At 40.3% G+C, this 14649-nt stretch overlaps 1 protein-coding gene across 1 annotated transcript in view; it reads left to right on the top strand.

The window, feature by feature from the left end:
• The first annotated feature begins 10877 nt into the window (after positions 1-10877).
• LOC110130943 (uncharacterized) overlaps positions 10878-14649 on the top strand; it is a 141547-nt gene continuing 137775 nt past the window's right edge. Inside the window, exons 1-2 of the mRNA XM_070469836.1 lie at positions 10878-10969; positions 11085-11144. Of these exons, the coding sequence (XP_070325937.1) occupies positions 10878-10969; positions 11085-11144 (152 nt within the window). The remainder of the gene's footprint in view (positions 10970-11084; positions 11145-14649) is intronic.

Below are 14649 nucleotides of genomic sequence, written 5' to 3'. Positions count from 1 at the left end.
CCTAGACAGCATAGGTAAAGCAGAGACACTACTTTGTCAACAAGGTTTCCTCTAGTCAAAGCTATGGTTTTTCTACTAGTCATGTATGGGTATGAGAGTTGGACTGTAAACAAAGCTGAGCACCAAAGACTTGATACATTTGAACTGTGGTGTTGAAGAAGACTCTTGAGAGCCCCTTGGACTGCAAGGAGATCTAGCCAGTCCATCCTAAAGGAAATCAGTCCTGACTATTCATTGGAAGGACTGATGCTGAAGCTGAAACTCCAATACTTTGGCCACTTGATGTGAAGAATTGACTCACTGGAAAAGACCTTGATGCTGGGAAAGATTGAAGGCAGGAGGAGAAGTGGACAATAGAGGGTGAGATTGTTGGATGGCATCACCTACTCGATGGATATGAGTTTGAGCAAGCTCCAGGAGTTGGTGATGGACAGGGAAGCCTGGCATGCTGCAGCCCATGGGGTTGCAAAGAGTCGGACACAACTGAGAGACTGAACTGAACTGAAGACAAAGAGAAAAAGATACCTGCTGTTTCAATAATATTTGATAACTTTATGAAGCCTTTATAATGCCCCAAGCACTAGCTTAAATAATTGGCATACAAGCAAGAATCAAATGCATGCCCCCAAACGTCAGAGTCCAGATGGGGAAACATAAAATGAAAAAGAGGAAAGTAGAGCTTTTCATTCAACAAGAAAAGATAAATACCTTTTCCTACCCCAGAAATCATTTTTTATTTCTTCCCCAACCAACCCCAAACAGCACACTCAAATGAAAAGTAGGAGAAGACACTGTCCTGACAAAAAGCCCCTCTGGAATGGCTAGCTATGGCATCACAGTTAGAGCTCAGGGTCGCAATGTTCATAGCAGCACTATTTACAATAGCCAAGACATGCGAGCAACCTAAAAGTCCATCAATAGAGGAATGAATAAGGAAGATGGATACATATATACAGAGGAACATTACTCAGCCATAAAAAAGAATGAAATAGGGACTTCCCTGGTAGTCAGGTGGTTAAAACTCGGTGCTCCCAACGCAGAGGGCACAGGTTCAATCCCTGGTCAGGGAACTAAGATCCCACATGCCAAAAAAGAATGAAATAATGCCATTTACAGTAACATGGATGAACCTAAAGAGAATCATACTAAGTGAAGTAAGTTAGATGAAGACAAATACCATACTATATCACTTATATGTGGAATCTAAAAAATGATACAAATGAATTTATTTACAAAATAGAAATAGACTCACAGACAGAAAACAAACTTATGGTTACCAACAGGGATAGTAGGAAGGTAGTGGTAGGGGAATTGAGATAAATTCAGAACTGGGGATTAATATATACTCACTCATATACACAAAATAGGCAAATAATAAGGACCTACTGTATAGCCTAGGGAACTGTACTCAATATTTTGTAATAGCCTATAATGGAAAAGAATCTGAAAAAGAAAAAATATGTATGTATATGAATAACTGAATCACTTTGCTATACTTTTGAAACTAACACAACATTTTAAATTAACTATACTTCAATTAAAAAAAAAAAAAAACTTAAGGCCCAAAGATCACCCGGGCTCAAACCCTTGTAAGTCTTGTTTCTTGCCCTTAACTTCGCTGTGGCTTTGGGCAAGTCCCTTCAATTTTCTGCGCCTCATTTACTCAAATGACAATAGTATTAGCAACCAACTGTGTTGCTTTGAGCACGACATGAGGTAATCCATTAAATGTTTACTTAGATCAACGCCTCACCCCTAGTAAACACTTCACATGCAGGATTTTTCCTGATTGTATTGATTGCAAAAATAGTTCTGGTGGTAAATACTGAAACAGAGACTTGGGTGAATTGCTAAGGTCACAGAAGAGAAGCAAAAAAAATTGGGGGAGGCATGTCAGGTTTTATTAAACGACTTGACCCTGCGTTGGGTTGGGAAGGAAACCAATGTCAGTTTAAATGGGAATTGAAGGAGAGACACCTGAGGAGAACAACCAGGCAAAGAGAATAGCATACGTAACAGGTGGCATAGTGTCAGAGATGTATCTGGCTTGCATGAAATTGATGAAGGGAGCTTGATCACACTGAATGAAACTGCGCTTGAGGAACGTCCCTGGGTGGTCCAGTGGCTAAGACTCCACACTCCCAATGTAGGGGGCCCAGGGTCAATTCTTGGTCAGGGAACTAGATCCTACATGCTGCAACTAAGACCCAGAGAAGTCAAATAAATTTAAAAAAAATTTTTTAAAGTAAGTAGTGACATTTGAAAGAAGTCTTGAAATGTGAGCATAATTCTGGCAAATAGAGATGGAAGAAGGAAGTTGGTGGTTGACTCTAGTAGTCATCTCCAAGGTAAGCAGAAAGGGAAAGCATGGGCCAGAAGTGGAGAACATCCAGCAGTGGGATTTGGCTGGAAGGTGGGGTGTGACAGGAGGTAAGGGGGTAGAAGAGCAGAAAAGAGAGTTGGATTCTTATCGTAAAGAGTTTCGGAGGTCACGGTGGGGAAGGTTACCAGCAGCACTTCAGAAAGCCCAAAAGGAAGGACTGGAGGTTTTCTTTCTGTTGAGCAGGGGAGTGATAGGATCACATTTCCCCTTTAAACAGATTAGTCTGGCAGTGCTCCCCAGAAAGAATTAGTGTGGGAAGAGAGAGGAACAAGAAAGAAAGAAAGTGAAAGTGAAGTCATTCAGTTGTGTCCGACTCTTTGCAATCCCATGGACTGCAGCCTTCCAGGTTCCTCCGTCCATGGGGTTTTCCAGGCAAGAATACTGGAGTGGGTTGCCGTTTCCTTCTCCAGGAGATCTTCCCAACCCAGGGATTGAACCCAGATCTCCCGCACTATAGGCAGACACTTTACCTTCAGAGCCACCAGGAAGAAGAATAAGAATGCCAGTTAAAAGATAACTCCCTCCAGGCATTTCTCATATCCAAGGCTGGGGCCAACTCTATAAGACAGAAATTTATAAATCTCTACAGACACACACACACACACTCACACATACACACATGCTCTACACACACACATACAAGCGTGCACCTGTGTGTGTGTGTGTGTGTGTGTGTGTGTGTGTGTGTGTGTTAAATCTGGAGGCAATGCTGTAAGGCTATTATGATTACAGTTCCACTAGAGGGTAGCAGAGACAAATTCGTAAAGTAGATGAAGCTGTTATCATTTCTACTGATTACAAGCCAAGTATTTTTCTTCTTGTCTATATTTTGGAATAGTTGTAAGCTTGATTCAGTTATTCCATGGCTAAGAAAAATATGACAAGTACATTTGGTAGATTGTAGCTTTAGACAAACCTAGACAGCGTATTAAAAAACAGAGACATTACTTTGCCCACAAACGTCCATCTGGTCAAAGCTATGGTTTTTCCAGTAGTCATGTATGGATGTGCAAGTTGGACTATAAAGAAAGCTGAACACTGAAGAATTGATGCTTTTGAACTGTGGTGTTGGAGAAGACTCTTGAGAGTCACTTGGACTACAAGGAGAGCAAACCAGTCAATCCTAAAGGAGATCAGTCCTGAATATTCGTTGGAAGGACTGATGCGGAAGCTGAAACTCCAATACTTTGGCCAACTGATGCAAAGAATTGACTCATTGGAAAAGATCCTGATGCTGGGAAAGATTGAAGACAGGAGGAGAAGGAGACAACAGAGGGTGAGATGGTTCGATGGTTCACCGATGGTCCACTGATTCAGTGGACATGAGTTTGAGCAAGCTCCAGGAGACAGTGAAGGACAGGGAAGCCTGGTGTGCTGTAATTCATGGGGTCACAAAGAGTCAGACATGACTGAGTGACTGATCAACAACATCTTTAGACAAGGGAGTAAACTCAAGGTAACCATTTTTAAAAGGTGATCTAGCTGAGTTTGCAAGCCCAGAAAACTAGTCAGTATTTAGCTTCTTCACAATAACCAATATCTAATTATGGCCTTGAATGGAAAGTCTTTTTTAAAAAAAACTGAACCTAGAATATTACATCCAAGTCTCTTATTGATTATTGTGAAGGAAGAAGGAGAAAAAGAAAATGAAGAAGAAGAAAGAGGTGGTGGAGGAGAGAAGAAGAAAAGAAAAATTAATAAAAGTTAATTTTGGTGTGTTCTCTTGGTTAAATAATTTAAGTGGGAAGAAGTATATTTTTGGTATACTCATTATAGATAATATCCTAAAATACATGTTGCTGTGTTGTATTGTTGTATTTTATACACATACACACACCCTTTTGGAAAGTAATATAGCAGTGAAGAGCTAAAATAACCAGGCTGTTTTTTTGTTTCTGGAAACTTAGTATTTCCTCCAACATTATTTTATCATAAGGAAAAAATTTTACATGAATAAAAGTCATATATTTGGAAAAGCAGATTGCAACATTTTCTATAATAACAAAAAAATTACAAAAACAATTTAGAGCCAATTTAGAAGTCTAATAGGGAAATAGTTTCATCAGTAAATTATGACATCTCCCTTAATCAAATACCACAGACTCAGACACATACACTATGATAGCAAGTTTATAAAAGCATGAATTTATCCTAGAAAGAAATAGACACAGAATTGTTCTCTTAGTGTGATGCAAAGTGGGATCACTTAAAAGTATTTCCATCCAACTAGTTTTGTTGTTTTCACAATGCTGCCGCTGCTGTATAGTCATGTTCATCTCTTCAGCGACCCCATGGACTATATAGCCCACCAGGTTCTTCAGTCCATGGAATTCTCCAGGCAAGAATACTAGAGTGGGCTGCCATGCCCTTCTCAAGGGGATCTTCCCAACCCAAGGATCGAACCCATGTCTCCTGCTTGGCAAGTGGATTCTTTACCACTGAACCACCTGGGCAATGGCCACACTCTAAAAGGGAATGTACTGCTACTAAAATTTACTTGCAGTTTCAAGCTGCTGCCATTTAACTAACACATTCCAAGGCTTCACAGTGCAAAGATCACTATATATGAAAATTCATATCAAAACAACTCTCTTCAATGACCTTGTTTTTTTAATAAGAAAAAAAGAAAGGAAGGAAAGGAAGAAACCAAACTGAGACACCTAGAATGATTATGTCTACAATCAATACGTCTCTAGAGTAAAGTATTGTATTTGAAAAGATTTATAAATACCTTCCTCAGCAGTTTAAGGAAAGGAATGCAAAGAAATCAGAAGAGCAAACAGAAATTTCAAATGAAATATGGCACTAGTTCTGTGGTTCAGTTCAGTTCAGTTCAGTTCAGTCGCTCAGTCGTGTCTGACTCTTTGCGACCCCATGAATCGCAGCACGCCAGGCCTCCCTGTCCATCACCAACTCCCGGAGTTTACTCAAACTCATGCCCATCGAGTCGGTGATGCCATCCAGCCATCTCACCCTCTGTCGTCCCCTTCTCCTCCTGCCCCCAATCCCTCCCAGCATCAGGGTCTTTTCCAATCAGTCAACTTTTCGCATGAGGTGGCCAAGTATTGGAGTTTCAGCTTCAGCATCAGTCCTTCCAATGAACACCCAGGACTGATCTCCTTTAGGATGGACTGGTTGGATCTCCTTGCAGTCCAAGAGACTCTCAAGAGTCTTCTCCAACACCACAGTTCAAAAGCATCAATTTTTCAGCACTCAGTTTTCTTCACAGTCCAACTCTCACATCCATACTGTGGTTACTGAATATCAAAAATACATGTCCTAGGGTAGGAGTAGACTCTTTGTAAACTTGCCCGGTCATGAAAATGTCTGAGTTGACCACCCTCTTTCATCGTTAAAAACATAACTCCAAAACCAAAAATAAGCTTGCTTTCCATTCAATGCCTTCTGAGCATTTGCAAAGGCAACAATCATAGAATTTATAAGACAATAAAATGTTAAAGCTGATGGAGCCTTACAGATCACCTAATGAGAAAAAAAGAGAGTGTTAAGGAACTGAAGTTTTTACATTTCCCCTATTTTCAGAGCTCCTAGGACTTATTTGTATTGTTTAAGTTCCAGACAATAAACAGTGTAACTTTGTCAGTAAGCAAGAAACACATAAACATGTAGTACTACATGTATATGTGCACTGTGTATGCTAAGTCGCTTCAGTTGTGTCCAACTATATGTGACCCCAGGGACTGTAGCCCTCCAGGCTTTTCTGTCCATGGGATTCTCCAGGCAAGCAGGAATACTGGGATGGATGGCATGCCCTCCTCCAGGGGTTCTTCCTGACCCAGGGATTGAAACTGTGTCTCTTACATCTCTTGCACTGGCAGGTAAATTCTTTAACCACTAGTGCCACTTGGAAAGCCCATGTGCGTGTGGAAACACATAAGGCAGTTTAAAAGTTTCAGTATGAAAATATTAGCTACCTTCTTTATAACATTTAGACTTATGCCATGAACTGTGCTAAAAACTTTACATAGTCTTTCTTCAAAAATGCAATAGTTGAGCAGCGTTGGTGGTATAGTGGTGAGCATAGCTGCCTTCCAAAAATGCAATAGTTTTATCAGTACAGATTCAGCTTTAGAGGAGGAGAGTAAGATCTGGAGTGGGTAAATAACTTGCCCACTGTCAGGTAGTTGACAAGAGGTAGAATGGAGCCTTGAACCTAGAGTTTTCTGACTCCAAAGCTCAACTTCTCTACTACCATGCAATCTTCCACGTATGTGTGAAAAAAAGAAATATGACACTATAAGATGATAAATTATTGGAAATGGTGTTGACACTGATTTTGGTCAATAGGAATAATATGTTTAGCCCTCATACTGCATACTGCAAGGATAGTTTCATTCTCGTTGGTGTCTCCTTAAAGAACAGTAGAAGTATACCGTTTTCTTTAAGTAAGAATGTGATTAAACAAGGTTCAATCACTGGGTAATAATAGAGTATTTAAAATAGTTGTTCATTATTCTTGGACCACCACAATGATTAGTTTCAGAGGAAAGGGATAAAAAAATTCAGAGCTCATTCTCAAACAGCGGCAGGTCTGGCTTTTCTCTCCTTACTAGAATTTTCCACTCAAGATAGCTGATTATTCCTTAAAAATGCATTCCAGTATAGAATAGGTGCAGACAAATACTTTTTGACTCCACTTACATGAGATATTTTGAACAGTCAAACAAATAGAGCCGGAAAGTGTTAACACATGGGTGGATGCCAGAGGCTGGGGGTGGGGTGAGGAGGAGGGGGAATGGGGACCTAGTGTTTAATGGGGACAGAGTTGCAGTTTAGGAAAACCTGGAAGATGGATCATGGTGAGACTCGCACAACCACGTGACACTTAGTGCCACTGAAATGTACAGTTAAATGTGGTTAAGATAGTATGTTTTATATTATGTAATTTTTACCTTAATAAAAAGTTTTTAAAAAGATATCTGGTCATTTTCAGTGTTTTTCTGGGAGTGGTAATCCACAAGCAAGTGGATTAATGGTGCATGACACATCTTCATCATTGGTGCCCCTTCAGCCATCTTTATTCATATAATTATTAATTTACAGTAATAATGTAATAAGCACTCATGAAACCATAACCCAGTATCAAAACTGGGATCTTAACAATAGCTTACATGTGTGTGATCCTTTGTGTACCATCCTATTCCAACCTCGAGTGACTGCAATCCTGAGTCATCTTTTCTTGTATTTTTGTGTAGTCTCATCTGTACAATCTTAAAAGAGTGTACATATATGTTTCCCCTCAACTTTTTATTAAAATTTTTAAAATTTGCTTTATCTTAGGGTTTCCCAGGTGGTGCAGAGATTAAAGAATCTGCCTGCCAGCGTGGGAGACACGGATTCGATCCCCGGGGTCAGGAAAATCACTTCGAGGAGGAAATGGCAACCCTGTCCAGTATTCTTCCCTGGAAAATTCCATGGACAGAGCCTGGCAGGCTACACTCCGTGGGTTCACAAAAGAGTTAGACATGGCTGACTGATCGAGCACTTGTATCTTTTCTCTCTCCTTCTCTTCCTCCTTAGACTGTGTAACTGAGCCCAGGAAACGTCAGGGGAGGGTGGGGATGTGCTGGTCAAGAGTCATCCATCTGGGAATTCCCTGACAATCCAGTGGTTAAGACTCCAAGCTTCCCCTATAAGGAGGAAGTATGGGTTGGATCCTGGGTCGAGGAACTAGGATCCTGCTGCTGCTGCTGCTAAGTCGCTTCAGTCGTGTCTGACTCTGTGCGACCCCATAGAGTGCAGCCCACTCGGCTCCCCCGTCCCTGGGATTCTCCAGGCAAGAATACTGGAGTGGGTTGCCATTTCCTTCTCCAAGGATCCTGCATGCCCTGTGACAAAAATAAAATAAAAATAAAAACAAAAACGAAATACCCAGCTCTTCCATGCTGCCCTTTAGTCCAGCACTTTCCATGAGTCTCCTAGTGATTTACATACAGTTGTTTAGTTTAAGATGACAAGAATGCAAACTATGAGGCCCTGAAGACAGAGACAGGCTATCTCTGAATCCACAGGGATGGGACAGGGCTTAGCACATGGGAATGGTCCAGTAAATGGTTCTACAGTGAAACAGAGATAAGGGTAGGGCAAGAATGATATATTCATACTGATGACAAAGACATGTTGGCTATTTAAAAAGATTGAAGATAGAAGGCAAGCCTATAGAAGGAATTTGGCGGTGGCGGGGGGGAGTTCATTAGGTTATTTTACAGAAGTAAAAAGGGTGTGATTCATTATTCATACAGATACAAAAGTCAGACAGGAAATAAATTTGTATGACCTCTATGAGGTGTTCAATATTTTTGGCAATACTTTTTCTTTTGAAACTCTTTTAAAAACTACGTCTTTCAAAAAAATTTTTTTTAATTAAAAAAAGAAAAAGACATATCTTTCTCAATACCACAAGAAAACTCTCTTGTGGTTTTTTTACCACTGGTTTCTGCTTTCCAGTCTCCTTCACTGGCTAATTTCCTTTCTCTCCAGCATGGTTCCCAAGGTTCCACCTGGGCGTTCACTTCTCACTGTATTCTCTTTCCTTGCAGAGACAGTGTCATTGAACTCGAAGGTGACCAAGTGCATATTTCCAATCCTCACCTCTCTTCTGAGCTCCAAGCTCACTTCTACTGGACATTTCCACCTGGATTTCCCACTAGCATCTTAACCTCTAATATCTTTCTCAACCAGATATTGTTTCTCCATTTGACCCACTCTGAAAGTTGTGATGTTCTACTTTCCTCCCCAACCATATCGAATTTGACATGTTCAGTCTACCTTTTCTACCTTTTCTTTTCTTTCCATTCCTATTGCTACTCCCTCAGCTTATGTCCTTATCACTTCTTTTTAGTATTTACTTATTTGGCTCCAGGTCTCAGCTGCGGCATGCAGGATGCTCAATCTTCAGATCTTTAGTTGTGACATGCGAACTCTTAGTTGAAGCATGTGAGATCTAGTTCTTTGTTGTCATTAGTCACTAAGTCATCTCCAACTCTTTGCGACCCCATGTACTGTAGCCTGCCAGGCTCCTCTGTCCATGGGATTCTCCAGGTAAGAATATTGGAGCGGGTTGCCATTTCCTTCTCTGGGGGATCGTGCTGACCCAGGAGTCTAATCCAAGTCTCCTGTATTGCAGGCAGATTCTTTACCACTGAGCCACCTAGGGAATAGTTCTCTGACCAAGGATCCATTCCAGGCTCTCTGCATTCCAGGCTCAGAGCAACTGGACTACCAGGTAAGGCCCCCTGTCCTCACGCTTCTTGGTTATCATTTCAATAACTGCCTGGTTGTCCTCCCTCCAGTGTCCCCTCTATCTATACAGCCATGTTAGCACTTTCTTTAAAATTATTCAGTACCTCTTTGTCACAGAGATAATAGAGCCTAAACTGATTAGCCTGGCATTCTCCTTTCTTTACAATAAAATTCCAGTCTATCTATTATCACATCTTCTGATAGCCCTGATGCTTCATGCTATGCTACATCCCATAGCTTCAAACAACTTGGGATTCTTCAGTCACATCATATTGCAGTCTCTCTTTCTGGAAGGACTATCTGCTTTTAAAAAAAATATATACTTTTAAGATTTATTCATTTCTTTTCTTTTTGGCTGTGCTGAGTCTTCGTTGCTACTTGTGGGCTTTCTCTAGTCGTGGAGAGCAGGAGATACTCTCTTAGTTCTGGTGGGCAGGCTTCTCACAGCAGTGGCTTCTCCTGTTGCAGAGCATAGCTGTGGATGCACGGGCTTCAGGAGTTGCAACGCGTGGGTTTGGTTGCTCTGTGGCATGTGGGATCTTCCCACACCAGGAATCTAATCCATGTCTCCTGCTTCAGCAGATGGATTCTTAACCATTAGACCACCAAGGAAGTCCCTGGAATGACTATCTCTTATACCTATAATTCGTTGAATGAGAAAGGTCTATGATGTTCTGGCTAAGAGGAGGAGAAAGGCCTCAGTTTTAGTCGGTAGTAATGCAAAGAATGAATTCAGTAATTTCTTCTTCTTTTTTCTCTCTTATTTTTTAAAATTATTTTTTAAATTTTTGGCTGCACTGTACAATAGCATCTGAATCTTAGTTTACCAGTCAGGGATCGAATCGGAATCCCCTAGATTGGAAGCAGGAGTCTTAAACCACTGACCATCATGAAAGTTCTGAGCTCAGTCATTTCAAGAGAAACTGAAAGTCAGCCAGAACAGAGAAATAGCAGCCTTAAAAAGTTGAAGGCATGGAGAAGGAAATGGCAACCCACTCCAGTATTCTTGCCTGGAGAATCCCAGGGATGGGGGAGCCTGGTGGGCTGCCGTCTGTGGGGTCGCACAGAGTTGGACACGACTGACGCGACTTAGCAGCAGCAGTGTCTTGATGAGCTAGCCAGGTGGAGCATATTGACTGTGGGGTTGGGAGGCTCAGTAGTTTCTGGGGCCTTTCAGTCTCCTCCTGAGGCTTTTGGAGTTTCTGAGTGTGGTTTTGTTCTGGAGCTCCTAATGGAGTGTGAGGATGGGAGTGAAAGGGCAGCAACTGTTCTGACTCTACAAGTTCCCCCTCCTTCCCACAGCTCCAGGATCCAGAGCGTCTGGTAAGTACTTGGTTGGCTTGTGGAGGGCATGCTTGCCGTTTTCTTCTTTTTGTTTTTTTTCTTGTCTCCTTGGGAAAGAGAGATTCAAAATCTGTGTTCTCCGTCCTATTCTTAGGCCTGTGACAAATCATTGTAGAAGACAGTGTGGTGCTTGGAAGCTCCACCAAGAAGTTTGGTATGGAGAATTCTAGGGAGTCCAGAGGCACTCTGCCAAGTTGGAGTCAGAGGCTGGCTCCCTCAGATGCTCTAAAAAAAACCTCCTTAGATTTTGGAGTCATGATGGTGTTAAATTCATTGGCCCCCTTTTAAGGCCATGACTAAGTATTTAATCAGCAAGTACTGACTGGAGAGAGAGAAATCTGTGCCCCTGCTTTAGAACTTTGAAGGAAGGTGGGATTCAGAGTTCATTTCTGTTCTGTCCACTCTGGAAGGAGCTTGGCAGGCTTCCTGAGGCTCTGCTAGCTTCGCTTTGCACCCACCTTGGCTACTGAGAGCAAGGCCGAGTGATTGGCAGATTAGTATCACCTGAGAGCTCCTTCCACCTGCTCTCACACATCATCCAGGTGGTTATTCTGTCTCCTCAAGTTTGAGAAGCACTGGTATGTATGGTGTTAAGTTGTTTGACTCAGAAATGTAATTCGATCAGTGGCCAAACCTTTCTTCCTGATTTTATTTTGTATTTATACACTTATTAGTCTTAATAAATACTCAGTCCTTTGACATTTTGTTAATTTAAAAAAAAAAGTTGAAGGCAAACCAGTGAAAGGAAATAAAACAACTAGTTAAAGTTTCACTGTCCATTATCAGGTTCTGGTTGACCTTGGTGATAGCATCATGAATTTAGGGTAATTATATCATAATGAGAAAACATAATGAGAAAACATGCAAATAAAGCAGTCATTAGGGATCTTGGCCTAGTTAGCATTCTTTGGAAGAAAGTCAGGGGATAGTTTTGGGAGTGGTCTGTGCTTTAAACAAAGACTGAAGTTATGGAGAAGAAGAAAAGGGTGTATGTATATATAGGATTAACAAGCCCATGCTAGGGAGAGTGTTCTGGCTCCATACACCTGTGTTTTCCCTACTGTTTTTGCTCAGAGTTGCTGAAAACAAATAAAGCATGTGGTTATAAATATCTCTCAGAGTCTGTTCACATGTTTCTGTTTGGAAGGAAATCCTAGTAATCAAGAAGTTAGACTGGAGGAACTTCCCTGGTGGACTAGTGGTAAAGAGTCTGCCCTCCAAATGCAGGGGATCACAGGTTCAATCCCTGGTCAGGAAATAGAACTCACAGGCCACAAGGCATGCTCAAAAAGTAAAAAAAAAAAAAAAAAATATATACACACACACACACACACACACACACACAAAAGAACAGATTGGAAAAAATGGTGGACACATGCTGTCTCCCAGGAATTTGCAACAATCTCGGCAGCTTCCTGTGTTTCCCTGGGGGCTCAGATGGTAAAGAATCTGCCCACAATGCGGGAGACCTGGTTTGATCCCTGGGTCAAGAAGATCCCCTGGAGAAAGGAATGGCTACCCACTCCAATATTCTTGCCTGAAGAATTCCATGGACAGAGGAGCCTGGTGGCCTACAGTCGATGGAGTTACCGAGAATCAGATGCAACTGAGCGATGAACACTTTCCCATCTCTTTCAGGCAGTTTCTTAGATTGGGTTGCTCTTCCTGTCCTGTTATTACTAAGCCAGGAAGGGGTGGAGGGGTGTAGAGGGTAGGGTTAAATTCATCTAACCCTATCCTGGGGGTTAGAGCAGGGAGACAATCTGTGAGGAATGAATGATATCTCCACAAAGTGTAATCCTGAATTTTTTTTTTAAAGAGAAGGCTGAGAGGGAAGGGAAAAGAGAGTCAGTTTCTTATGTACCAAAATGGTATCATCTCCCATATACTGCTATATGAGAAAACAAGATGCAGAACATGAGTATGCAATGCTAGTTTTGGGGTAAGAAGTGGGAAAATAAGAATACATATGGAGCATTTGCTAATATTTGCATAACAATACTAAAAAGTTACATAATAACCTAATCAAAAAGATTTTCTATGATGGGAGAAACTGAGAAACTAGATGGAGACAGAGTGTTAGCAAGGTATCTTAATTATGATTTCTATATGGTTTTGCTATTTGAAATGTGCAAATGTTTTATCTACTGAACAAAGCAAATAAAGTAGTAAAATAAAATTTAACTGTTGATGAGTAATTACTCCCTTCTAGAAATGAATCAGAAAAATTATCAGATGATTATCAGACCATTGGCAGGAAGAGATGTTCATTACAGCATTGATTCTAATAGAACAAAGAAAAATAACTCTGACAGGCAATCAACTAGATACAATGTATGCAATTAAATAATGAATACATGGAACTGTAAAGAGTTAGGGTGTAACTACATAATTATTGAGAGTAATGGGAAAATATTATACCAAATAGTAAGCTTAATATGATCTCTATACAAGGAAATAAAAAACTGTGAAACAATGTGTATTAAAGTGTTCATTTGAGAATATATGTGATTTATGTTTAAATTTTCTTTTCCTTTTTTTTTTTTTTTAGGTAAGAACGGGTTTATTTAGAGAGAAACACACTCCACAGAGAGAATGTGGGTGAGGCCTAATCTTTGTTTTCTAAGTGGTTAAGTAATGAGTCAGTTTTTATGTATTAAAAAGAGGGGAGGAGAGACAAATTAAGAATTTGGAATTAATCCATACATACTACTTTATATAAAATAGATAAACAACAAGCACCTACTGTAATAGCACAGGAAACTATACTCAATATCTTAATCTAAGCTATAGAGGAAAATAATCTGAAAAAGAATTATACATACGTATGTGTAATTGAATCACTTTGCTGTAACTTGAAACTAACACAACATTGCAAATTAATGCATAGTGTTGACAAATTTTTAAAAATTAGTCATTAAATAAACAAAGTTTAAAAAATATCACCTCTCACTATCCCTGTCTCTACTCACTAAGTAGGACATTCTTTCATATTTTGTACTATTCAAGTAGTGGTTATAGAAGCACTGACATTTATTGAATGTTTCCCATGTCTAAGGCATTACTGCTAATTCCTTATTTAAAGCACTTACTATTATGTGCTTTATAAGGATTATAAGTTAATAATCAAAATAACATTATAAGGTTCTGAAATATTATATGAGTTATTAGATTTCCATTCTGCAGGTAAGGATCCTGAGGTTTGGCAAGGGTAAGTCTCTAGCCCAAGTAACCTTGATAATAATCAATGATCAGTAATCAATGGTGAGTGTCTTGAACTTAGTCTGACTCCAGAGCTTATGATCTCATCACTGTGCTGTCATATTATATGTACCTTTGTTGGGGTCTTATCTCACTTTGTTATAACAATCTTGGCACCCCTGGTGCTTTCTTTAGCAGTTTTTCAGTTCCTACAAAATAGTTCAGAGCTTGATTTTCAACACACAGCCAAGTGTTTGTTGGATATATGAATGTATTTTTTCTAAGCCATAGTAGAAGTTGTTCAACTTAACATGTCTCTGGATATCATGGAGTGCAGTGATTCCTTATCATATTGGTTGGTTGCCTTGCAGGAATACCTGTCATTCCAGACACATCTCTGTGAAGTCCATGTTTCTGATAGTCATGCATTCCTGTACTGTGCAGTTAAAGAGTATTTT

Source organism: Odocoileus virginianus, chromosome 7 (genome assembly GCF_023699985.2).
Source record: "Odocoileus virginianus isolate 20LAN1187 ecotype Illinois chromosome 7, Ovbor_1.2, whole genome shotgun sequence".
Taxonomy (NCBI): Eukaryota; Metazoa; Chordata; class Mammalia; order Artiodactyla; family Cervidae; genus Odocoileus; species Odocoileus virginianus.
The sequence above is the reverse complement of the archived record's forward strand: the minus strand, read 5'-3'. Positions and strand labels throughout refer to the sequence as shown.